This window comes from Schistocerca gregaria, chromosome X, assembly GCF_023897955.1.
Source record: "Schistocerca gregaria isolate iqSchGreg1 chromosome X, iqSchGreg1.2, whole genome shotgun sequence".
Taxonomy (NCBI): Eukaryota; Metazoa; Arthropoda; class Insecta; order Orthoptera; family Acrididae; genus Schistocerca; species Schistocerca gregaria.
In genome coordinates this window covers 427,794,312-427,822,008 of record NC_064931.1, presented here as the reverse complement: position 1 = coordinate 427,822,008, position 27,697 = coordinate 427,794,312, and the positions used below count along the sequence as shown (strand labels likewise).

General features: G+C 42.1%; 1 protein-coding gene across 1 annotated transcript in view; it reads right to left on the bottom strand.

Moving 5' to 3' along the window:
• LOC126299328 (uncharacterized) overlaps positions 1-27,697 on the bottom strand; it is a 95,252-nt gene that overhangs the window by 34,860 nt on the left and 32,695 nt on the right. The window contains exons 3-4 of the mRNA XM_049991157.1: positions 27,416-27,535; positions 17,948-18,115 (exon numbers count right to left, since the gene is read on the bottom strand). Of these exons, the coding sequence (XP_049847114.1) occupies positions 17,948-18,115; positions 27,416-27,535 (288 nt within the window). The remainder of the gene's footprint in view (positions 1-17,947; positions 18,116-27,415; positions 27,536-27,697) is intronic.

The window sequence follows — 27,697 nt, the reverse complement described above, 5'->3', positions numbered from 1 at the left end:
GAACAATCATTTTATAACACGTTTTTATTAGGTCGGTTTCTTTTCAAGTTTTTTTATGTACAAATTTTGCATTTGATTTTAAACTAGTTTTCTGATAAGCTAGAGACTTGACACTTCCAACATAGCTCAGAACTGGATGATACTGTGATATTAACTAGCTTTCGAGTCTGATGTGTGGCGCTGGGTACTTTGTTTTTCTGTCTGTATGGCACTGTCTGTTCGGTACAAATTTTGCAATTGATTTTAAACCAAATTCCCGGTAAGCTAAAGACCTGAAACTTTCAGCTTACCTCAGAACTGGATGACAATCCGATATTATTTCGCTTTTTTTTCTGTCTTGTGACGGAAATGTGTGAGTGAACTCCTAAGGGACCAAACTGATGAGGTCATCGGTCCCTAGACTTACACACTACTTAAACTAAGAACGATTGCTGATAAGCCTGGCTGTCAGCTCGATTCTCTCTCGTTTTTACATTCACGGCTTTCTCACGAGATATGCCTATGAGGAAACAATATATTGGATGACTCATTTGAAGAGAAACTGAATTATATCTGAAGCTTGCCGCATGTCATGCTGTAATCTCATCAAAATGTTTGAAATCAACTAAAAAATTTCACACACACAAGACTAAAATGCTGAAAATAGCTAATTAAATAGAAAAACTTGTTTAATACGACACGGTTTTAAAAAGGAGCTATAAATATTAAATAACCTCACCTAGCCCTATACAGATTCCTAATACAATAAAGATAGTTCTGAAAATTTGTGCTTGCGAATTTTTAATAGCTATGAGACTACCTGTAATGTGGGGCTTACACATGTAGGTGGTGACGTAATTTCTGTACAAAGTATTTAGCTTCCACCCAAATATATGGCTGAATATTCAAGTAATATTGCAGTTGTGGGCATCATCACACACTGTCTGTAAAACGGAATGCAAACTGCCGCTAAAACGGGGCAAAGCTCCTCTTTTCATCATATATCCTTAAGGGAACCAGTGCGCTCATATTTGCTCCCCAACTAGGCTCCAATGCGTCCGGATTTCCCCGGATTCGTCCTAGTTTCGAGGGCGTACAGACGCGTGGTGAAGGGATTTTTTTAGAACTGTCCGGGGTAAGCTTGGACCCTTCTTCTTGCCTGTGGAATATGGATTATTGGAAATAGATTGTAATAAACATTAGTTGAAATTCATTAAGTGAAGACCTAATTGTAGATAGCCCCTTCGCTTCAGTCTATTACAACGGCAGCGGCAGTCAAGCTGAGCACCTCTTCTAAGCGCATACAGTATGTTCCAAAATTGTCTTTACAACTTTGATCACGTATATTTTAGAGATTGGAATGGATACAAAGGTCCGGTTTACGGCATAATATTCACACACATTTAAAGCTGTTTTTACAGACCAGATCTGATACCAAGGTCCTGCGGAACCCCATACATTTTTTTCTTCGGGCGGGACTTGCACAAACTATGAGCTCGCTTCAGAACAGCAATAGCACACACAGTAATGAGGACACCTTAAGCCGGACATGGAACTGGAATATCGCTTAGATATCCTGTGTGCAATAGACGGCGGGACGGCGGACCCATTTATGGTGACCATCCATCCCCCCTTTTCTCGTGATGGTCACAATTTTTTAAATTCTGTCTTGAATTTTTTCAGAAGTCATTTTCGACACGTATTTGTCCCGGATTTAACAATCATGAAAAAATGGCTCAAATGGCTCTGAGCACTATGGGACTTAAGTTTTGAGGTCACCAGTCCCCTAGAACTTAAACTATTTCAACCTAACTAACCTAAGGACATCACACGTATCCATGCCCGAGGCAGGGTTCGAACCTGCTACCGTAGCGGTCACGCGGTTCCAGACTGTAGCGCCTAGAACCGCTTGGCCAAATCATGAAAAGATTTATCTCGAACTGTATGTTCATTTCACCTGTATCGGTATGCTGTTACTGAAAAGGTATTTTTCCAAATGAGTAATGTATGGAGCATTGACAAAACACAGTTTGTTGCAGAAACTTCGAAAGCAGTGTTAGTGACTAGAGTGAGTTATTATGAAACTTGAATGTTTTCATAAGGCTGTTGAAGAGAACGAACATGCTGAAGAAAATTTACGTCACTGATAAATACTATATGTCTGCTTAAACTCCTTCATCTTAGGCGGTACTAATAAAATATAAATTAATGTATTTTCTGTAGCAAATTAAAGTGATAGTTTGAATTTATTATCTTCATTTAAGACATTTTTTTAAATATCAAAACTTTTTAATGTGTCCCGAATTTGGATATAGAAAATATGGCCACCATAACACACTAAAATCTGTTAAGCGGCTACTAGAACCTCACATGTATATGAGCATTATGCCACAAACCGCGCCTTTCTGTCTATCCCCGTTTCTGAAATATCTACATCTACATCTACATCCATACTCTGCAAGCCACCTGACGGTGTGTGGTGGAGGGTACCTTGAGTACCTCTATCGGTTCTCTCTTCTATTCCAGTCTCGTATTGTTCGTGGAAAGAAGGATTGTCGGTATGCTTCTGTGTGGGCTCTAATCTCTCTGATTTTATCCTCATGGTCTCTTCGCGAGATATACGTAGGAGGGAGCAATATACTGCTTGAGTCTTCGGTGAAGGTATGTTCTCGAAACATTAACAAAAGCCCGTACCAAGCTACTGAGTGTCTCTCCTGCAGAGTCTTCCACTGGAGTTTATCTATCATCTCCGTAACGCTTTCGCGATTACTAAATGATCCTGTAACGAAGCGCGCTGCTCTCCGTTGGATCTTCTCTATCTCTTCTATCAACCCTATCTGGTACGGATCCCACACTGCTGAGCAGTATTCAAGCAGTGGGCGAACAAGCGAACTGTAACCTACTTCCTTTGTTTTCGGACTGCATTTCCTTAGGATTCTTACAATGAATCTCAGTCTGGCATCTGTTTTACCGACGATCAACTTTATACGATCATTCCATTTTAAATCACTCCTAATGCGTACTCCCAGGTAATTTATGGAATTAACTGCTTCAAAGCTGTATATATGTGATCAAAGCTGTAATGACAGTTTTGGAAGACCCTATATTTCCCATGCTTGTTTATTGAAACAATGAGAAGCCGCTGACAATGGGCGATCGCATACTCCTCGACGCCGTCCCACCCGCCAAGCAACAATGTGATCAATATCATTTGCTTTCTACTCATATAGCTGTATAAAACTGGTTTCATTTACCTTCATTTTACTTACTTCAAATTGGTACTGCGTCTGAATATCTGGATATGAACGTCTTTACAACGCGCTTTCACAAATCCTTGTTATTCTTATGTGTAATTTATATCTGGTGATAGCTATGAGGCGCGTGTCCTTTGGCATTGTTAGCACTGAAACGCAAGCAAGGAAACGTTCCCCCTCTCACATTCCCACACCCCGCGGAACATCGTGGCCACCGGCCAGCTTACCATCTACAGACTGTTTTTTGTTGTGGAAAATAATCCGATTTGAATCACATGTCTGGAGTTTTTGAAGTTTCAATCAGGGGGAGGCGATTTAAGTGTTGGCCGCCCTACTCCACTCATACGCCAGGTTCATTAGTTACGCGTTAATGGCACCTGGAACAATTTAATCCACAACAGTAGATGAATCACTTTTAAATGATGAAAAGAAAAGTTACTCCATTCAGTTCATAGTGAAATGAACATTTATACTGCTTATGTTAATTCTGGTATGCCCCTGAGATACGTCTTTACTTTGGACCGCCCTGTCAGTATAATGTAGCACTGCTTTACGTCAGCTAATTCAAGTATTGGAGGCTGGTTCAGAAGAATGACTGGATAGCTCAGTCAGCTGAAACACTGAAGAGGTGTTTTAGGTAAAAGAATGAGTATGTGGTTCAACCGAAGGGAAAACTACTGACTGTTTTCACTTGCAAAGAAAGAATGTATAATTCAGTCAATACGCAAAGCTTTAACTGTGTCGAGTATTTTCATTCGGTTGCTCCCACTGACTGCTTTCACTTGAAAAAGATAAATGAATAATAATACAGCCGACAGGCAAAACTACAACCAACCGACAATTGTTTTCATTCGGTTGCTCCCACTGATACGTCTAGATACGACTCTGACAGGTGACAAGTTCGTAAACATCCTGTCTGATCACCTGCATCCATTCATATCCATTGTGCATTCCGACGGACTTGGGCAATTCCAGCGGAACAATGTGACGCCCTGCAAGTCCAGAGCTGCTTCAGCGTGGCTCCAGGAACACTCTTGTGGGTTTAAACACTTCCGCTGGCCACCAAACTCCCCTGAAATGAACATTATTGAGCGTATCTGGAATGCCTAGTAACGTGCTGTTCAGAAGAGATCTCCACTTCCACGTAATCTTACGGATTTATGGACAGCCCTGCTGGATTCGTGATACATTTCCCTCTAGCATTACTTCAGACATTAGTCGAGTCCATGTTACGTCAAGTTATGGCACTTCTGCATGCTCCCGGGGGCCCTACACGATATTAGGCAGGTGTACCAGTTTCTTCGGCTCTTCAATATATAGAACAAATATGTATGCAAATCTTTTTGTGACGTATCGATAAAGTATGTAAAAAAATCTAAGTAATGTGAGGTTTAAAATACCAGCATAACTACATTTAATACAAAGAGATAGAGACAGAGTTTGACAACAGTTTTCGGGAAAATGCTATGACTGACATTGCAGGTACTGAAAAACCAAAGAGATTTAATTTAATTTGTTCGTAGAATAGAGATCTAAAAGACTGTTATTTTAAGAATTACAGCAACCAGAGTAGCATGGCTGCCAACTGTCTGGTGCACTTTGCACTTAAATAAAGTACTGAAGCCTGCCGCTGTGGCCGAGCGGTTCTAGGTGCTTCAGTATGGAACCGTGTGACCGTTACGGTGCAGGTTCGAGTCCTGCCTCGAGCAAGGATGTGAGTGATGTCCTTAGGTTAGTTAGGTTTAAGTAGTTATAAGTTTTAGAGGACTGATGAACTCAGATGTTAAGTCCTATAGTGCTCAGAGCCATTTGAAACATTTGAAGCAGTACTGAAGTTTGTGCTACTAGCGATGTCACAATGCGAGACGGCGTCCATTTGACCTTGAAACTTGCAAGTGTGGGTTGTCTACTTCAAAAATTACAATGTTTACATCCAGTACCACAATTTTATTTCTCACGTACACACATATCCATCAAATCAGTGCCTGAAACACGACTGCAAACTCTAAAGTACGTGCCACCCACAATGCTACTTCTGTAGTTAAAAATAACATCCATTTAAGGCTAGACCTAAGAGATCGAAACTAACTGGCAGTGCTTACGAGTCAAGAAAATACATCTTAGCTAAAAATAATAGACAAGAACACAGAAATATAGCTGTGCACTCTCAAATTAAGTACCCTCAGTAAGCCATGCCTAAACACAGCTATTTCCATAGTTAGAAATAATAGACATGCGACACCTTAAGTTAGACTTAGAAGATGAAAACTAATGTGACCAGGTTAAAATACTGGGCAAACACACAAAAAGATAGGAATTCTTGATGTAATTATTTAGAACTACCCCAGGTGTAACACCCTCAAATTAAATATTTCCAGCGTTACAACGCTTTCTAAACACATAAAGAATGTGCGGTCTGGTGCTGTGTATTGTCATCACAAGAAATTTTTCGCCACTAATTTAGAAGGAGGAAAGAGAAGGTATCACTATAAAAATATAATTGATGATATTCATCAGCAATTACTGCATGGGACTGAGCCCACTCAAGATTAATTAGGAAATGGAATTGCTGCAATCGGAACTACATGTCCTAAAAACTGTAATCAACAAATAAATAGTATCAACATTTAGTAAAAATATTACCACACACACACACACACACACACACACACACACACACACACACACACGCACTCACACAAGAACACCATTTTAGGAAGGGAGGAATAAGGTGTTTTTTATTATGATGTGTCCTTTAAGTGGCAACTTCCCTTATGCTTACGCACAAGACTACTACATATGATGATAGATGCAAATCTTCAAAAACAATGACATAGTCAATATCTCCAAAAGCATTTTCCTCGATAACATTTGTTATGATTTATCAAGTAAAGAAACACGCACACGCATACACATATAAGTGCACACTGTTTCTCCTAATAGAAAGAAAATACTAAGAAAATCCGAATAAAATATGATGGAATTACATCTTGAAATAGTAAGATTTCGCACAATTTTCAAGCCCAATGGAGCTCAATATTAAACATTTCTGCATCTGTATTGTATGCATAATTCATTAAAATACATGCAGCTTGCTTACCGCCACAACTCAAATAAATTACAGATTAGCAACATGGTGAAAGTTCTATTTTTGTACCACACATTAAATTCATTTAGCCAACGGCCATGCCACAATGGTAACACTGGTTAACTGGTTCACTTGTGTGGGTGACTGTCTGGGTCTGTCAAGCGCTGTTGGCAATCAGGGTACACTCAAACGTTATGAGGCTTTGACTAAGAAATGGAAGTTCTGGTCACGAAAACTGACAAGGCTACCAGAGCGGTATGCTGACCACATGTCCCTCCATACATGCATCCAGTGATGGCTGTCAACTAAGGATGACACGGCGGTCTCCCAGCACCGTTGCACCTGCCAAGCAGTATTTAGACAGAGAGTATCATTAAATTCATTCAGACCACTGCTGCCGATCTAACTTCCAGGCGAAAGTACATAAAGAATTGAAAATGTTCCTCTCGCATCTAAAACTCGTCTCTAAAACCGAAAGTTCATTATTCCTACCACATATTTAAAGCACAATTGGACCTTAAATATTTCCACATCTAAAGTGTCTGCATAACTTATAAAAATACATACAGTTTGGTTACTGGCAATGTTAAATTCATCAAGAGTACTACTGCAGATATAACTTATAGCCAAGAATCTCCTCCCCATCAACCATGGACCTTGCCGTTTGTGGGGAGGCTTGAGTGCCTCAGCGATACAGGTAGCCGTACCGTAGGTGCAGCCACAACGGAGGGGTATCTGTTGAGTGGCCAGACAAACGTGTGGTTCCTGAAGAGCGGCAGCAGCCTTTTCAGTAGTTGCAGGGGCGGCAGTCTGGATGATTGACTGATCTGGCCTTGTAACACTAACCAAGACGGCCTTGCTGTGCTGGTACTGCGAACGGCTGAAAGCAAGGGGAAACTACAGCCGTAATTTTTCCCGAGGGCATGCAGCTTTACTGTATGGTTAAATGATGATGGTGTCCTCTTGGTTAAAATATTCCGGAGGTAAAATAGTCCCCCATTAGGATCTCCGGGCGGGGACTACTAAAGAGGACGTCGTTATCAGGAGAAAGAAAACTGGCATTCCACGGATCGGAGCGTGGAATGTCAGATCCCTTAATCGGGCAGGTAGGTTAGAAAATTTTAAAAAGGGAAATGGATACGTTAAAGTTAGATATAGTGGGTATTAGTGAAGTTCAGTGGCAGGAGGAACAAAGTCTTGGTCAGGTGACTACAGGGTTATAAAAACGAAATCAAATAGGGGTAATGCAGGATTAGGTTAAATAATGAATAAAAAATAAGAGTGCGGGTAAGCTACTACAAAGAGCATGGTGAACGCATTATTGTGGCCAAGATAGATGCGAAGCCCACGCCTACCACAATAGTACAAGTTTATATGCCAACTAGCTCCGAAGATGACGAAGAAATTGAAGAAATGTATGAGGAGATAAAAGAAATTATTCAGATAGTGAAGAGAGACGAAAATTTAATAGTCATGGATGACTAGAATTCGATTGTAGGAAAAGGAAGTGAAGGAAACTTATTAGGTGAATGTGGAATGGGAGTAAAGAATGAAAGAGGTAGCCGCCTGGTAGAACTTTGCACAGAGCATAACTTAATCATAGCTAACACTTGGTTCAAAAGGTTTCAGATAGATTATATAATGGTGAGACAGAGATTTAGGAACCAGGTCTCAAATTGTAAGACATTTCTAGGGGCACATGTGGACTCTGACCATAATCTATTGGTTATGAACTGTCGATTAAAAGTGAAGAAATTTCAAAAAGGTGGGAATTTAAGGAGATGGGACCTGGATAAACTGACAGAACCAGAAACTGTAGAGACTTTCAGGGTGATGAAGTGGGAGATGTGATACTGCGTGAAGAGTTTGGCAGAGCACTGAAAGACCTAAGTCGAAACAAGGCCCTGGGAGTAGACAATATTCAATCAGAACTTCTGATAGCCTTGGGAAAGCCAGCCCTGATAAAACTCTACCGCCTGGTGAGCAAGATGTATGAGACAGAGGAAATATCCTCAGACTTCAAGAAGAATATAATAATTCCAATCCCAAAGAAAGCAGGTGTTTACAGATGTCAAAATTACCCATCAGTTTAATAAACTACGGCTGCAAAATACCAACACGAATTCCTTAGAGACGAATGGAAAAACTGATAGAAGCCGACTTCGGGGAAGATGAGTTTGGATTCCGTAGAAATGTTGGGACACGTGAGGCAATACTGACCCTACGACTTATCTTAGAAAACAGATTAATGAAAGGCAAACCTACGTTTCTAGCATTTGTACACTTAGTTAAAGCTTTTGACAATGTTGCCTGGAATACTCACTTTCAAATTCTGAAGGTGGCAGGGGTAAATTACAGGGAGCGAAAGGCTATTTACAATTTGTACAGAAACCAGATGGCAGTTATAAGGGTCGAGGGGCATGAAAGGGAAGCAGTGGTTGGTAAGGGAGTGAGACAGGGTTGCAGTGTATCCACGATGTTATTCAATATGTATATTTAACAAGCAGTAAAGGAAACAAAAGAAAAATTCAGAGTAAGAATTAAAAACTTCGAGAAGAAATATAAACTTCGAGGTTCGCCAGTGACACTGTAATTCTGTCAGAGACAGCAAAGGACCTGGAAGAGCAGCCGAAGGAAATGGACAGTGACTTGAAGGAGGGTAAAAGATGAACCTCAACAAAGGCAAAACGACGATAATGGACTGTAGTCGAATTAAATCGAGTGATGCTGAGGGAATTAGATTAGGAAATGAGACGCTTAAAGTAGTAAATGGGTTTTGCTATTTGGGGAGCAAGATAACTGATGGTGGTCTAAGTAAAGAGGATATAAAATGAAGACTGGTAATGGCATGGAAAGCGTTTCTGAAGAAGAGAAATTTGTTAACATCGAGTATAGATTTAAGTGTCAGGAAGTCGTTCTGAAAGTATTTATATGCAGTGTAGCAATGTATGGAAGTGAAACGTGGACGATAAATAGTTTGGACAAGAAGAGAATAGAAGCTTTCGAAATGTGGTGCCACAGAAGAATGCTGAAGATTAGATGGATAGATCACATAACTAATGAGGAGGTATTAAATATAAATGGGAAGAAGAGGAGCTTGTGGCACAACTTGACTAGAAGAAGGGATCGCTTGATAGGACATATTGTGAGGCATCAAGGATCACCAATTTAGTATTGGAAGGTCAGCGTGGAGGGTAAAAATCGTAGAGGGTAACCTGGAGATGAATACACTAAACAGATTCAGAAGGATGTAGGTTGTAGTAGGTACTGGGAGATGAAGAAGCTTGCACAGGATAGGTTAGCATGGAGAGCTGCATCAAACCAGTCTCTGGACTGAGGACCACAACAACAACAACACCAAGAATCAAGAAAGTAAAAAATGAGAACATGGCAGAAAGTATTTAGCATAGCAATATGATGAGAATGACTACCACCAGTACAATGAAAAACGGTGCCATTTTCTGCTGTTATACAAAGAAAAACTGCATTCCATGTGTAACACATATGATAATGTTGTTTCCTCATTAAAGTAAGCATTAAAGAGAGAGGAGATTTGCTTTGATGTATAAATCAGAGAAATGAGGATGAGGGGATGTGGAAATATTGAACATTATTTTTTGATGATGTACGTGTGTGATGAAAATACGAGGTGCATTCAAGTTCTAAGGCCTCCGATTTTTTCTCTAATTAACTACTCACCCGAAATCGATGAAACTGGCGTTACTTCTCGACGTAATCGCCTTGCAGACGTACACATTTTTCACAACGATGGCGCCATGATTTCATGGCAGCTGCGAAGGCTTCTTTAGGAGTCTGTTTTGACCACTGGAAAATGGCTGAGACAATAGCAGCACGGCTGGTGAATGTGCGGCCACGTAGAGTGTCTTTCATTGTTGGAAAAAGCCAAAAGTCATTAGGAGCCAGGTCAGATGAGTAGGGAGCATGAGGAATCACTTCAGAGTCGTTATCACGAAGAATCTGTTGCGTAACGTTAGCTCGATGTGCGGGTGCGTTGTCTTGGTGAAACAGCACACGCGCAGCCCTTCCCGGACGTTTTTGTTGCAGTGCAGGAAGGAATTTGTTCTTCAAAACATTTTCGTGGGATGCACCTGTTACCGCAGTGCCCTTAGGAACGCAATGGGTAAGGATTACGCCCTCGCTGTTCCAGAACATGGACACCATCATTTTTTCAGCACTGGCGGTTACCCGAAATTTTTTTGGTGGCGGTGAATCTGTGTGCTTCCATTGAGCTGACTGGCGCTTTGTTTCTGGATTGAAAAATGGCATCCACGTCTCATCCATTGTCACAACCGACGAAAAGAAAGTCCCATTCATGCTGTCGTTTCGCGTCAACATTGCATGCCAACATGCCACACGGGCAGCCATGTGGTCGTCCGTCAGCATTCGTGGCACCTACCTGGATGACACTTTTCGCATTTTCAGGTCGTCATGCAGGATTGTGTGCACAGAAACCACAGAAATGCCAACTCTGTGGGCGATCTGTTCAACAGTCATTCAGCGATCCCCCAAAACAATTCTCTCCACTTTCTCGATCATGTCGTGAGACCGGCTTGTGCGAGCCCGAGGTTGTTTCCGTTTGTTGTCACACGATGTTCTGCCTTCATTAAACTGTCGCATCCACGAACGCACTTTCGACACATCCATAACTCCATTAGCACATGTCTCCTTCAACTGTCGAGAATTTCAATTGGTTTCACACCACGCAAATTCAGAAAACGAATGATTGCACGCTGTTCAAGTAAGGAAAACGTCGCCATTTTAAGTATTTAAAACAGTTCCCATTCTCGCCGCTGGCGGTAAAATTCCATCAGCCATCGCTAGGACGTACTGACAATGAACGCGGCCTCATTTTAAAACAATGCGCATGTTTCTATCTCTTTCCAGTCCGGAGAAAAAAAAATCGGAGGCCTAAGAAGTTGAATGCACCTCGTAAATGGTGAGACAGCAAAATATGTGAGGAAGATGTAGAAATATCTGATCACTAGTACCCTGCACACTATTAGGTGAGGAATGAAGATTAATAGAAAATGATGGTCAGTGTGTATTGGCGGTTAATGGGAAATTACCCTGCACACTGTTAGGTGGAAAAATAATTGCAAATCGAGAATGATGGGCACTAGCCAATGACGATGATCAGTGATCAGTGTTGATCAGCAGTCAGTGCTGATGATCAGTTGGCAATGATGGTCTGTGATCAATGCTATATTGTTTGGACATGGAGACAGCACTGAGACACTTAATTTCAGAGTCCACAGCGATGTTATTACGTGCTTACCTAGTATTTTAGCCAAAATATATTTTCTGCAGTTGTAAGACTGGCCAGGTTAGTTTTGATCTTTTAGCACTAACTTGAAATATCAACTCTCTGTTATTTGTAACTATGGAAACAGCACATACTTTAGAGTTCACAGTCATGTTTTAGGCACTAATTTGACGGATATGGGTGTACGTCGGAAATAACATGAAAATACTAGATATAAACACTGTAATATTTGCGTTGCAGATGCATTTTTGCACAAATTTTAGGCTTGGGAAGAATATTAAACCATTCCTGATATCTGATTTTCGGGCATAAGGCTGTGGTGAAAGGCGTTGTTCTCTTCCTTCTGTTCTCTATTTTCTACTTCTAGAGATTTCATGGGAGGCATGAATGACACAGAATGCTGTTACAGACCCAAAACAAGCTCAATAAGTCGAAATGCTTATTTGTATCCAAGAAACTGTTGGGTAACGACTTCAGACTGCTGCCTAAGTGTATCACCGATGTAAGCTGTGAAGCTTGTAGAGGGGAAGAGTTGGTGCTATTTGTTTTATTTAGCAATAGGGTCCACAACTTCTCTAATTTCAATCCTTGGGCCCATAAACTATATGTCAGCAATATCACAAACACCAGCTGTGGAAGCCTACGTTATATAATGTTGAGACAGTTAACAAGCATGTAGAAAATAATGAATTTGAGGCTCTGCTGTGTCTGAAACGAAGTGTAGCACACAGGTTGAACGTGGGTATAAAAGCAGCAGTCGATTTTATTTCGTGTTGTTGAAGTTTCTCGGACTGTAATTTAAACTAAAAATTCGTTAATTGCGTGGGGAAGAAAATATTGGTTTTTAACTGTTTATAACTGTTGACAGACAAAGATGAGAATCTATTTTCCAACAATCTAGAGGAGTGGGAGGTGACGGAAGAGGATGTGAAGATTTCAAACAGAAGACTCATAAACAACAAGACCCCAGGGGAGGACAGCATAACAAGACAATAAATTGAAGACGGAGTTGAGAGCGTGCACTTAGAATATATAAACTGGTACAGTTGATCGGAGTTCTGGGCTGGGGTACAGATGGATGGTAATTTCAGTTGTCTGGCACATGCAGATGACGTAGTACTGCTAAGTAAATTAAACCATGAGACGAAAGAAATGTACCAGAAAATGATCGAATACGCATAGAAGGTTTTGCAAAAGAGGAATCAAAACAAAACGGAATTCATACAATTAGGGAGAAGACAAGAGCCGTGAGAATTTCTTGAGATAGATGGCATGAGGTTCAAGAGAGTTTCAAATACTTGGAATCTTGGTTTACCAGCAACAACAGATTAGACATGGACATTAAAGAAACAATAGAAGTGGGAATAAAAGGTATGTGTTCCTTCAGCTCTAAATCACTATCGGTTCGTACTACACTCCTGGAAATTGAAATAAGAACACCGTGAATTCATTGTCCCAGGAAGGGGAAACTTTATTCACACATTCCTGGGGTCAGATACATCACATGATCACACTGACAGAACCACAGGCACATAGACACAGGCAACAGAGCATGCACAATGTCGGCACTAGTACAGTGTATATCCACCTTTCGCAGCAATGCAGGCTGCTATTCTCCCATGGAGACGATCGTAGAGATGCTGGATGTAGTCCTGTGGAACGGCTTGCCATGCCATTTCCACCTGGCACCTCAGTTGGACCAGCGTTCGTGCTGGACGTGCAGACCGCGTGAGACGACGTTTCATCCAGTCCCAAACATGCTCAATGGGGGACAGATCCGGAGATCTTGCTGGCCAGGGTAGTTGACTTACACCTTCTAGAGCACGTTGGGTGGCACGGGATACATGCGGACGTGCATTGTCCTGTTGGAACAGCAAGTTCCCTTGCCGGTCTAGGAATGGTAGAACGATGGGTTCGATGACGGTTTGGATGTACCGTGCACTATTCAGTGTCCCCTCGACGATCATCAAAGGTGTATGGCCAGTGTAGGAGATCGCTCCCCACACCATGATGCTGGGTGTTGGCCCTGTGTGCCTCGGTCGTATGCAGTCCTGATTGTGGCGGTCACCTGCGCGGCGCCAAACACGCATACGACCATCATTGGCACCAAGGCAGAAGCGACTCTCATCGCTGAAGACGACACGTCTCCATTCGTCCCTCCATTCACGCCTGTCGCGACACCACTGGAGGCGGGCTGCACGATGTTGGGGCGTGAGCGGAAGACGGCCTAACGGTTTGCGGGACCGTAGCCCAGCTTCATGGAGACGGTTGCGAATGGTCCTCGCCGATACCCCAGGAGCAACAGTGTCCCTAATTTTCTGGGAAGTGGCGGTGCGGTCCCCTACGGCACTGCGTAGAATCCTACGGTCTTGGCGTGCATCCGTGCGTCGCTGCGGTCCGGTCCCAGGTCGACGGGCACGTGCACCTTCCGCCGACCACTGGCGACAACATCGATGTACTGTGGAGACCTCACGCCCCACGTGTTGAGCAATTCGGCGGTACGTCCACCCGGCCTCCCGCATGCCCACTATACGCCCTCGCTCAAAGTCCGTCAACTGCACATACGGTTGACGTCCACGCTGTCGCGGCATGCTACCAGTGTTAAAGACTGCGATGGAGCTCCATATGCCACGGCAAACTGGCTGACACTGACGGCGGCGGTGCACAAACGCTGCGCAGCTAGCGCCATTCGACGGCCAACACCGCGGTTCCTGGTGTGTCCGCTGTGCCGTGCGTGTGATCATTGCTTGTACAGCCCTCTCGCAGTGTCCGGAGCAAGTATGGTGGGTCTGACACACCGGTGTCAAAGTGTTCTTTTTTCCATTTCCAGGAGTGTATTATGAGAGTATATGACACAGCAATATGCCCAGCTGTCATTTACGGTTCAGAAACCTGGAGCATGACTAAACGAGAAAAGGAGAACATTTAAAAGAAGAGCAATGAGGAAGATACGGGGACCAGTCGTAGATTAAGGATAAGAGGGAAGGAGGAAGATTCAGGAAATCTACCTCTTTGTGCAACAGAAGCTGAAGAGCAAAAGAATTAAATGGACATGCTACGCAGCCCGCATACTGGAAGCAAGGCAACTGAAGAAAGCACCTTAAGGGAAACCTAACACCAGACGAACCGTAGGGGGACCGAGGCACCTCTGGATGGACGCCTTGACAAAGGACCTTGCAACCCTGGGGATTGAAGTTGGCTGGAGGAATCGAGCACCAAACAGAAAGAGATGGAGGCAGTCTGTGGAAGCAACACGTGGTTTGCAGTGCCTGTGACTGCGGGATATGTGTATGTATACCTGTTTTAAAGAATATCTTACATAATGGTTCCAATAGTCCATAGTAAATAATGTACAATATCCGAATCAAATTTACCAATGTAGCTCACGAGTCAGTCTATAAATAACTATTTGAAGTCACTAGTGAAAACATAGTTGTCAACATTTTCGTCCTTCTACACAATTCAGAGACTTTTTAAGAGCGTCGTATTTTTTGTAAAGGCGACCTGATGCTTTTGAGTAAAGCCAAGATGGAGCTACATTTTAGTTCAACTTTCACTGAAATGGCGACTGAAATACACTGTAAGAAAAAAAAAACAAAGAAAACGAAGGAACAAGAAGGAGTGATCCGAATGGGAAGGAAATCGGTAGATTTGATGTACATCTACAGACAAACAGATGATGACAATTTCAGAAAAACTGGATGATTTATTGAAGAGAAAGACTTCGCAAATTGAAGAAGTCAACAACGCGTTAGTCCACCTCTGGCCCTTATGCAATGGGTTATTCGGCTTGGTATTGATTGATAGAGTCCTCCAAATTGTGACCAGCTGGGGCGTTAGATCTTCAAAGCCATGAGCTGGTTGGAGGGACCTGACCATAAAGCTCCAAACGCTCTCATTTGGGGAGAGATCCGGTGACCGTGCAAGCCCAAGTAGAATTTGTCAAACTTGAAGACAAGCAGTGCAAGCTATCGTTCAGTGTGGGAGGACATTATTTGATGAAATGTAAGCCCAGGATGGCTTGCTACAAAGGGCAAGATATAAGTAGTAGAATATCGGCGACATATCGCTGTGGTGTAAGGATGACCAACTAAACGGGTCCTATTTTGAAATGAAATAGCGCCCAGACCATCACTTCAGGTATCAGGCTGTATGGTGAGTAACAGACAAGTTGGTATCCCACCGCTCTCCAGATCGTCTCCAGGCACGTCCTCGGAATTGGAATCTCATTCAATAGAGTAGAATTGTCTTCAGTGATGAGTCCCGCTTCGAACTGATCCCCGATGACTAGCGAAGACGGGTCTAGAGACACCCACAGAGTGCGGTGGCATACAAATCTGAATGTCGCCCGCAGTAGGGCCCGAAAAATGATGATGACGATCTGGAATGCCATTTCTTTCCATACCAGGAACCCTTTGGTTGACATTCGCAGCACTCCTACAGCACATCGGTACATCGACGACTTGCTACGCCCCGTTTTATTCCCCTTCAAGGCAAGGCATTATGGGCTCATATATCAACAAGATAATGCTCACACGCACACAGCGATAGCTTCTACTTCTTCTCTTCATGCTTATCAAACCCCATCCTGGCCAGCACTGTAGCCGGATCTCTCCCCAAATGCATTGTGGGCAGTGTCATCCAACCAGCTCTATCCAGTTTGTTAAGCCCTTTCTCTTGAATAAATCATCCAGTTTTATGAAATAGTGATCATCTGTTCGTCTGTACATGTTCATCACATTTAACCATTTCCGTTAAATTTGGATAACTTCTCCGTGGTGCGTCTCAGAGCGTAGTAAGCTCTGATTGTAGGAGAGACGGGGTAGGAGATACATTATACAGTGTCTGTGCGTGAGTGTGCATGTTCCTATATATATATATATATATATATATGATACATTATACAGTGTGTGTGCGTGAGTGTGCATGTTCCTATATATATATATATATATATATATATATATATATATATATATATATATATATATATATATATATGTGTGTGTGTGTGTGTGTGTACGTGTGTGTGTGTGTGTGTGTGTGTGTGTGTGTTTAAATTTGCTGCACCATCTTTAATTTATACGTTTCCCAACAATTTTCAAACTTTCCGCCTTCATTCCTTGATGACGATATACTTGCCTGTGTCAATGTTAAAGATCACTAGTCCTGTTCCTGTATATCGGCAACTTGCACGAACACTTGCAGTCTGAACGTGAAGTGGGCGCCATCTGGGATTGTGATGTAACCTGTATACTTCATTACCGCATGTAAGTATCAATGCATCTGATAGTTGGTAGCTCTATTACTAGCTAGCCACTTCTTTAGGTATTTCTGTTTATGCCAATAGATTTGGGCTTTCGCCGGTCTTCTATTGGCATAATATATTTTTATCTCAATTTAGTACATCGTTAAAAACATCGACTGCAATAGAAATTCTGCTACAGCCCTGTGCAAAATACATTTTTAACTACTACATTTTGCGAGCTGTGTATTTACGATACATTGGTTGTTAGACGTATTTACTTTCTATTCTGCTCGTTGTTTCCCCAGGTTTTTGCATTCATAATAGAGCACAAACACTTTTTCTTTGCATATTGCAGTAAAATATTGCATTACGCGATATGGAATGAAAAAGTGTTTGTGCCACGGTTATAAATCCGAAAAATTGGACTAACATCAAGCAGAAAGAAAGCAAGTGCTACTAGTATGTCATAAATATAGAACTCAAGAAATGTAGTAGTTAAATTGTTATTTCGCACAGGTCAGCTGCAGCATCCAAACTGCAGTCGAAGTTTTTAACGATATATGAACTGGAGATTATATATATATATATATATATATATATATATATATATATATATTAATATTAGGACAACTGAATATGGGCAAAAGACCGAAACGCTTGTTGCCATACATAGAAAAGTAGCTGATTGCTGTCTTTCTTAAAATAATATAATCCACCACCACGGAGCTCGAAAACCAACAAAGAAAAGGTCTCCCATTTTGCTTGACAGACGAATACGCATTATACAGAGAAACCAGATTGACTGCACAGAAAAACGACGGTTGCGGCGTTGTGTTCACTATTTTGGTAAGCATATGTTGAACTGTGTTGGTGCTATTGTTCAGAGTAATTGAAAACAGCTGACGGATACTTACGTTTTCCACAAGAAAAGGTCTCCCATTTTGCTTGACAGACGAATATGCATTATACAGAGAAACCAAGTTGACTGCAGAAACAAACGACGGTTGCGGCGTTGTGTTCACTATGTTGGTAAGCATATGTTGAACTATGTTCGTGTTATTGTTCAAAGTAATTGGTAACAGCTGATGAATACTTACGTTGTCCACGTTCCCGATAACAGGTTCCTCCAAGGGACAGCATGCCACAAAACGAGCTGGTTTGGCTGGCGTGCAGTTCGTGATACAGCCGACGGTCGGCAGACCCTGGCTGCACTCCGCATCCCCCGTTCCTTCATTACCGCCAGGGCTGACAGCCACAGATATCGACTGCAACGAAACGAAATTTATCGCTAATCTTCAAAGAAATTAAGGAGAATCATAATATGTCAAAATTAGCAAAGTGAGGCCTATGCTGTACTGGAAGGAAGATCACGATTTAACGTCACGTACACAACAAGGTTAAAAGAGAAGGAGTTCAAACTCGGATTGAGGAAGGATATGGAAGGAAAACGGCTATCCCCTTACAAAGGAACCATTCCAGCATTTTCCGCAAGCGACTTAGGGAATTCACGGAAAATCTAAAGCTGGATCGCAGGACGGGCATTTCAACCGTCCTCCACCTAACTAAGAGACAAGTGTTTTAACTATATGCCAACTCGCTCGGCGTGTACTATGTAGCAACTGCAAGCTTCGCGATATTTTCGTCTAAACACTACATTAATAATAGGTCAATCATTTTAAATATATGGTCTGAGATGCTGTCAAGTAGTAACATTATATTTTCTATTCAAAAAGCAGTATTTCGATCGCTTCTCTGTTGTCGTAATGCGTAGATGCGCTTTGGTGTGATGTTCCAACTTGTCACTAGGCCTTTGTTGGCAAGTCCAATGGTGATTACGTACAGCACAAAATGATACAGAAACATTCACCTTTGATTTTTTTATATCTGATACAAGTTGAAGATGACATTTTACACTTGACCTGATTAAAAAATTGAGCACTGTAAATTCACTAACTTCCACTTACACAAATGTACCTAAAACAATATATTTTCTGATTTGGAGTAATAATTAGGTTGTGACACTTTTATAGCTCATTATAGCTCATTTGCTAATGTTATCCATATAAGAAATTTACAGACGTAGTTTTTCTATAATTAACATAGTTCAGTCAAAGGAGCGGTAATTGCCTTACTATACAGATACATTTTACGAAATACTGGCATTCATGGAATTAGAATTTTTGTTAATACTACGAAATATTTAGTATATCAGAGTGAATGTGAGAATGAATGATTAGTGTATGTGAACAGTTAAATTATAATTTCTGTTAAGTTTATGTGTGGAACTGTGAGAATAAATGTTGTGAAATAATGCAGTGTGCACTGGAAATGGTGCGAATGCTGATTGTAAAATCACTTCTTTTCACATTGATTTGACTCTCCTCCTTCAGAAAAGAATAAGTAGTGACACATGAATTCTAATTTAATTTTATCTGTATTAAATTTTCGGAATTTTTTTAATTAGTTTTAACAAGGCTTTGTGGTTAGCTGAACAGTGGAAAACAGTTTTTATGGGAACAGATAGAATGGTGATTGCCTGTACAGGCGTGTTCCAGCAGCTTAGATGACTTGGGAAGACGACGTTTCTGTGGCAGATCATACGATAGCTTCTGAGCAGAGAAGCCGTATCGTCTAGAGCTCTGTGAAGTGTAATAGTATATCTCGGAACGGTATTATCTACAGAACATCATTAATATAACGTTACCTATTGCTAGAACTGCATAACTGACAGTTCAGTTACGCTTTTCGCATATTTCTGTAAACAGTGAGACGTGATGGTTGTTCTTCCGTGTGCAACACAGAATTCAAGAGGCGTACTGTATTGAACTTGCTCATGAATCTCAAAGCCTTTGTATAACCGGGACAACGCAATATACCGTGAGCAGTAACTGTCACTAAATATCTAGCAGACTTAGATTTGGTTCACTCAAGTTCGAAATCATAATTTTCGGATTGGACAGTCATGGGTTTAAAGTGAACACTGGTTGTTAGCGTTGCCGTGAAGTGTAACGGTAATGCTGCATTAGAAAAACGACTTACCATCTTGTCGTTTACCTAGGACTGCGAAGTTTTGGCCGGACTTGGCAGCAGCAGTTTGTAACTTTTTAAACTGAATAATACATTACTGGCGATTAAATTTGCTACACTAAGAAGAAATGCAGATGATAAACGGGTATTCATTGGACAAATGTATTATACTAGAACTGACATGTGATTACATTTTCACTAATTTGGGTGCATAGATCCTGAGAAATCAGTACCCGAAACAAACACCTCTGGCCGTTATTACGGCCGTGATACGCATGGGCATTGAGTCATACAGAGTTTGGATGGCGTGTACATGTACAGCTGCCCATGCAGCTTCGACACGATACCACAGTTCATCAAGAGTAGTGACTGGCCAGTTGCTCGGCAGCCATTGACCAGACGTTTTCAATTGGTGAGAGATTTGGAGAATGTGCTGGCCAGGGCAGCAGTCAAACATTTTCTGTATGCAGAAAGGCCCGTACAGGACCTGCAACATGCGGTCGTGCATTATCCTGCTAAAATGTAGGGTTTCGCAGGGATCGAATAAAGAGTAGAGCCACGGGTCGTAACACACCTGAAATGTAGCGTCCACTGTTCAAAGTGCTGTCAATGCGAACAAGAGGTGACCGAGACGTGTAACCAATGGCACCCCATACCATTACGCCGGGTGCCACGCCAGTATGGCGTTGACGGATACACGCTTCCAATGTGCGTTCACCGCGATGTTGCCAAACACGGCTGCGACCATCATGATGCTGTAAACAGAACCTGGATTCATCCGAAAAAATGACGTTTTCCCATTCGTGCACCCAGGTTCGTCGTTGAGTACTACATCGCAAGCACAACTGCCTGTGACGCAGCGTCGAGGGTAACCGCAACCATGGTCTCCGAGCTGATAGTCAATGCTGCTGCAAACGTCGTCGAACTGTTCGCGCAGATGGGTGTTGTCTTGGAAACGTCCCCATCTGTTGACTCAGGGATCGAGACGTGGCTGCACGATCCGTTACAGCCATACGGAAAGATCCCTGTCATCTCGACTGCTAGTGATACGAGGCCGTTGGGATCCAGCACGGCGTTCCGTATTATCCTCCTCAAACCACCGATTCCATATTCTGCTAACAGTCATTGGATCTCGACCAATGCGAGCAGCAATGTCACGATACGATAAATTGCAATCGCGATAGGCTACAATCCGAACTTTATCCAAGTCGGAAACGTGATGGTACGCATTTCTCCTCCTTACACGAGGCATCACAACAACGTTTCACCAGGCAACGCCGGCCAACTGCTGTTTGTGTATGAGAAATCGGTTGGAAACGTTCCTCATTACAGCACGTTGTAGGTGTCACCACCGGCGCCAACCTTGCGTGAATACTCTGAAAAGCAAATTATTTGCGTATCACAGCATGTTCTTCCTGTCGGTTTAATTTCGCGTCTGTAGCACGTCATCTTCGTGGTGTAGCAATTTTAATGCGCAGTAGTGTATAACGCAGTTGAAATGCGAAGATCCCACATTTACAGTACCCCGATGTTTTGAACAGTCAAATATGTTTTAGACCCAACGGCCTTGCCGCTGTATTAACACCGAGTCCCGTCACATCACCAAAGTTAAGCGCTGACGGGCTGGGCTATAACTTGGATGGGTGACGATCCAGTCTGCCGAGCGCTGTTGGCAAGCAGGGTGAGGCAAACTGAGGAGCTACTTGATTGAGAAGTAGCGGCTCCGGTCTTGTAAACTGACATACGGCCGGGAGAGCGGTGTGATGACCACATGCCCCGCCTGTGGGATGAGGATGACACGGCGGCCTGTCGGTGCCGTTGGGTCTTCCAAGGCCTGTTCGGACGGAGTTTAGTTTTCAATATTTTAGGAAATCACGTCGAGAGCGACGTAAAGTGATTGTAGATGTTATCATTTTTTGGCTGTTATTTCCATGACAGGTAAACATCTATCGTTGATGTATGAACGCCGAGATTCTCTACGAACCGTGTCAGGAGAAAAGCACCAGTTATTACTCACCATAGTAGAAGCAGACAGGCAGATAGGCCCTGAAGAGAGACTGTAAGCCGCAATATCCAATATCACAGTGTGCCTTTTCAGTGAGAGTTTTCACAATTAGAATTCTTGGCTTAACCACAAGAAACGTAGCAGTTGGAGTTTGACAATACTGTGCAGTTAGATTACATGGGAATGGTGATAGGTCGTAAGGCGTAGCGAAAACAAGGAAATCCTTCAGCGACGAGGGGTCATCATACCTGTTAATGACGGGTTCTCTATGGGTCTTAATTGTGTCTGTCTTGAGAACATGGCTAGCGGCGATTCATGCAACGATCCAGAATTTCCGAGAAAATCGATGTTGAAGGTCCATGCGTACCTTCTACAGCCGTAATGTTTATCGTACTTCGACAAAGTCATCGTAACACAGAGGTTAAGGGTCATGGCTACCACGTCGACGGTCAGAATTTGCCAACCATGTGATGTTCATGAAAAACAATTCAAAATACTAAAGACTTGCTAAAACCGAATATAGAGATCGCTTCGGGGGAGGATTCCATAAAAATTCATTCTCTAATTCTCCATCAATTTAATGCATCTGTGTTCACAGGTATGGTGAAATATGAGTAGTCACATCGAAGTTGATAGATGAAGGAACAATATTTCTCAATTTAAGCGAACTGTTTTTTCTGGCGTCGCATCTGAAAAATTTGTATGCCAGGAAGGCAGCAGCTTTTATGAAAGCTACGTGGTGCTCTACGAATTTGTGTTGGTTCAAATGGTTCTGAGCGCTATGGGACTTAACGTCTGAGGACATCAGTCCCCTAGAACGTAGAACTACTTAAACCTAGCTAACCTAAGGACGTCGCACACATCCATGCCCGAGGCACTATTCGAACCTGCGACCGCAGCGGTCGCGCTGTTCCACACTGAAGCGCCCAGAACCGCTCGGCCACAGCGGCCGGCACGAATTTGTGTTTATATTCTCTTTGCGACAAATAACATACGAAATTCAGTCATAGCACAACAAGCTATGCAAGCGAAAGCGAGTATAGCGGTCCTGTAATCTGTTCTGTTACTAAAGGACGACACATGTTAACGAAGTTTACTGTAATTATTGATTGATTAACGAAATTAACTACGACGAAAAGACTACATTTGAATAGTTTTGCATGTAATATACTATTTAATTATATTTTGTATGATGAAATTAAACACGTAAGGAAGACAGGAGGGGTTATAACCGGTACCACCAGTGAGGTAGCTGTGAACCTCAAACTCTGGTATACGCTCGCTGAGTCGAAACGTGAAGAACATTAAATGTATAGGAGCAACGCGTGAAACATCAACATCGGTTTTCTCGGAAACAAGGGAGCGTCGCATGAAAAGCCGCCGCACAGGTACTCAGAACAGGTGACCCTGCAACGTACACTCATCAAAATCCGGTATTAATAGGTCTGATGGTCCCCTTGTGCGAGTTAGTACATCAGTCACTGCCGCCGCAATTTCGCCGTGTTTTGCTCAGAACAAACTTAAGCATATGGTCGCTATCTGTCAAATCCACTCACGGCCTTCACCACTGAAACTCTTAGCAATAGGCCACTGGCATCAGCCGTCAGCTAATCTAGCGGCAGTACCTTGGCAGCTGCTGGAAGTTCGGTGGTAAACAACCTACATACACTGGATCGCCAAACAAACTGGTATAGGCATGCGTATTCAAATACAGAGATATGTAAACAGGCAGACTACGGCTATGTGGTCGGCAATGACTATATAAGACAAGTGTCTGGCGCAGCTGTTTGATCGGTTACTGCTGCTACTATGGCAGGCTATCAAGATTTAAGCGCGTTTAGATGTGGTGCTACAGTGGGTGCACAGGCGATGGGACATTTTAATTGCGAACATTGTAGGTTAGGCTTTACCGTGACTGTTATTGAGATTAAATGAAACAACAAGTTTACTGTTACCAGTCACCGTTTTATTTATTTCCACGGCGCGTTTCAAAGGTTTAAACCTCCATCATCGGGTGGATTTACATTAGTTAGTATGACATTTGTGTGTGTGTTGTGTTACGATTTTTTGGAGGAACTTGTGGCACTGTCTAGTGGAGAAACAAGACATTATTTCAGAATTCATTAACAGCAATAACTAACATTTTTGATCTGAACATTTACCGATTTAGGGTTTAAAATACAATATTCAGTTAATATGGTTCCTAGTAGTAGTACATTCAGTGTATCTGATGCTTTACGAAAAGAATACTCTGCTTTATTTGAATCTAATCTAGTTTGTGCACAAAGCTTTGAAGTTAAACTATCATTAAAACCTACTGCTTCCCCTTCTTTCTTCCCAGCTAGATTTGGCCATTTGTTACGGAGGAAGTAGTTGAAGTGTAGCTAGAACATTTAGAAGTGTCAGGTGGTGTGACATCAATCGAATCTAGCCAGCTGGCGACAGCCATGGTTGTAATTAAAAAGCTTAACTGCAAAATTCTGTTTCGTATTGATTTTAAGGTATCTATCAATGTTCAGTACAGTGTAGATACTTATCTGATGCCTTGTCGGGAAGAGCTGTTGACAAGTTGGTCAGGGCGCCAATTCCATTGTAAGAGAAATATGGTGGACACTTAACTCCAGTTACCGTCAGATGCAGAATAAAAGTGTTTTATTGTTGTCGGTATGCGTTTTGTGATACTGAATTATAATAAATTACCTTTTGGTGTTGTGAGTACTTTCACAATACTTGGAAACTACTTAGAACATTTTATACAAGGGGTACGACAAGATGCGAGCTATTTAGATGACATTCTATTCGGGTCTAATCCAGATCAACACCTCAACAAAGTAAAGGAGAAGTTTAACAGAATTAGATAGTATGCTCAAAAGTATCTTAAGTATGTGTGACTTTTTTCCAAACAAGCGATCAGTACCTCAGACATATACTGAGCAAAGGTGGTCTCAAGCTCATTTCAGAACCTGTTGAAGCAACTGATAATGTCCTTACGCTAAATGATTTGTAGGATCTCCAGTCGTTTTTGGGAAAGATAAATTTTTACGCCAAAATTATACCAAATACTGTACAGAGATCACACCCGCTGAATCAGCTGCAAAAGGGGGAGACAAATATCACTGACCTGCTGCTTATCAGTCAGAATTCTAGAAAGCTAAAAGAGTGTCGAAGTCAGCTCCCGCATGGTCATCCGGGAAACGTTTTTCATAGTGGTATAGCAATTTCGGATAGGTACTGTTCTGTCACGTAAATCCTCCAATGGCATGGAACAACCGATTGCATATGCATCCAAAACGCTATCAAGGACACATGTGAGTTAGACATAAATGGAAATCGGAGCACTGGCTTTTACCTACATTGTCAAGAAATTACATGTTTTCTCACACAGAATGGAAGTCTGCCTAGTCACGGACAGCAAGAATATAATTCCGCTCTTTAGCCCATACGATAACCTACCAGAGAAGAGAGCGCAATGATTACAGCGGTGGGAACGGAGTCTCTACAAATACCATCAAGAGATGACTATCAGTCAGATGCTCAGCTTACCAACACCGACGCCTCGACTCTTCTGTCAACGGGTCCTAATTACGGATTCTATAAACAATGGACACTTTATTTCAGCTCAATGAAAAGCCAACATGAGTGGCCGAGCGGTTCTAGAAGCTACAGTCTGGAGCTGCGCGACCGCTACGGTCGCAGGTTCGAATCCTGCCTCGGGCATGTATGTGTGTGATGACCTTAGGTTAGTTAGGTTTAAGTAGTTCTAAGTTATAGGGGACTGATGACCTCAGAAGTTGAGTCCCATAGTGCTCATAGCCATTTGAACCTTTTTGTTAGCTCAATGAAAACATTAGATACATGATGGCCAAATTCTCTATAATGTCCCGGGAGACGGCTACACGAACAGATCGGGATCCGACACTGTGTAAAGTAGCACGCTCTTCTCGTTTTTATTGGCCAGATCACATGCTTCAGTCTACAGAAACCGAAATTACAGTCTTATTTCTTGATATATCAGAGACTCAACATCAATCAGGGGTACTGGTGCTTGCTACGGAACAGTCCAAGTGTTAGGTGGTGAGCCCAACTAAGTCCCAGCCTCAGATCATTAAGATACCACATGAAGCCCAATGGTGGATGTTAAGGTGAAGACATTGTCAAGGTCTAGTCAATCATTCACGCAGATACCAAATCTGCGATCTGGGCCCTGCCAAACACGCACGCGAAAGCAATAGGATCTGATGCGGCATCACTCTCCATAGCCTGCTTCCGATCAGCCACATGGCTGTGTGCCGGCCGCGGTGGTCTCGCCTTTCTAGGCGCACAGTCCGGAACCGTGCGACTGCTACGGTCGCAGGTTCGAATCCTGCCTCGGGCATGGATGTGTGTGATGTCAGTAGCTACAATCTTGTAATGTCATACACGTAACCAATCGACGGATTATCACAAGTTACCCTTTTTCAAAGTCGCTTCATTTAACAGCTGTCCCTATTTTCTATAGAGATAGTCGTCCGAATGATTTCTTTCATTTTTAATACCTGTGACATATTCTTGTGGCTCCATCATAGCCCACCATCTGGGCGAAGTGTATTAATACCAACGGCGGAACACTAGTACGAATATTCTGAAAGAGAAAACAAAATTTGCCCTAAAGAGCAGAGTCGTATCGAAATATATGTTCTTGTAATCTTATAATGATCTAATAGTCTTTTGGTTCAATCGCGCTTTTCTAAATTCATTGTCTGTGGCGTCATATGGCTGGTACCCCCGAAATCCACAATGGTGGTCACAGCAAAACCTATTCTACAAATTAAGGCTACTCGAACACAAATACGGGCTGAGTTTAAGAAGAGATAGTCCAAAATCCTTAGGAGGTTTCTGCATTAAAATGTGTGTGCTAATTTTCAGATCATAGTGAACGTCCTCCAATAATTGAACATCTTGTAAATCTTAATTGTAGATGATTAAATTCAGCTATAAATAAAGAATGAGGCTAAAGTGAAATCTGCCTTTTTTATTTCCGACCGATTTCACTACTAATCTCCACAATATCTAGTGTTTATTATTTATACTGTAACGCCTTTGTCTTTGACTTCATCGTCACTTTTTTTCTTGACACCATTGTCTTCTTTAAAGTGAAGTTGTTCTACGTACTGAAAGTGTGTTTTAGCTTGGAATTAAAACTAACATGTGTTATCCTCGTGGTTACAAAATGCCATGTCACACAGTAGCCTGTGTGGAATTCAGGAATGCGTAATAAACGGGGACTGATCCTACGATATGATTTTTGTTAGCTGGGTCGGTAAAACAATGCTTGCCAAAAGCAGAAATTCTGAACTGAGTGTTCAACTCGCGTACATTTTAATCCTATCACGTACATTCATTGCTCCGAGCGAGTTGTGTGTAATACTAATTAACCTGATTTCGTATACATTTCATGATCCGTTGTTCGCAAAATGAATTAAGAAATTTTTCCTTGTTACGAAAATACTGCATTAGTATGTACATGTATGTAATTTATTCTTATGCTACTTACCACACGGAGCTTCCTTTTTGGTTTTTCGGGGATTTCCTTTTCAGATGGTTCGACTGGATTCAAGGTGAGTTTCTCCAACGTATCTTCTAGCAGCAATGGTGCATAAGAGTCACGTTTTACCTAGACAAGAGAAAAGGTTATAAGTTTTAGCTGTTTTTACATTGGCTCATTAATTAATTTCTGCCGTCAGCTGTATTCAGAGTCTGTCAGGTAGTCATGAAAACTAGTTTTGTGATAGATTGTTAATTTATATTCAATGATGTGATTATAGTTCCACGGCAA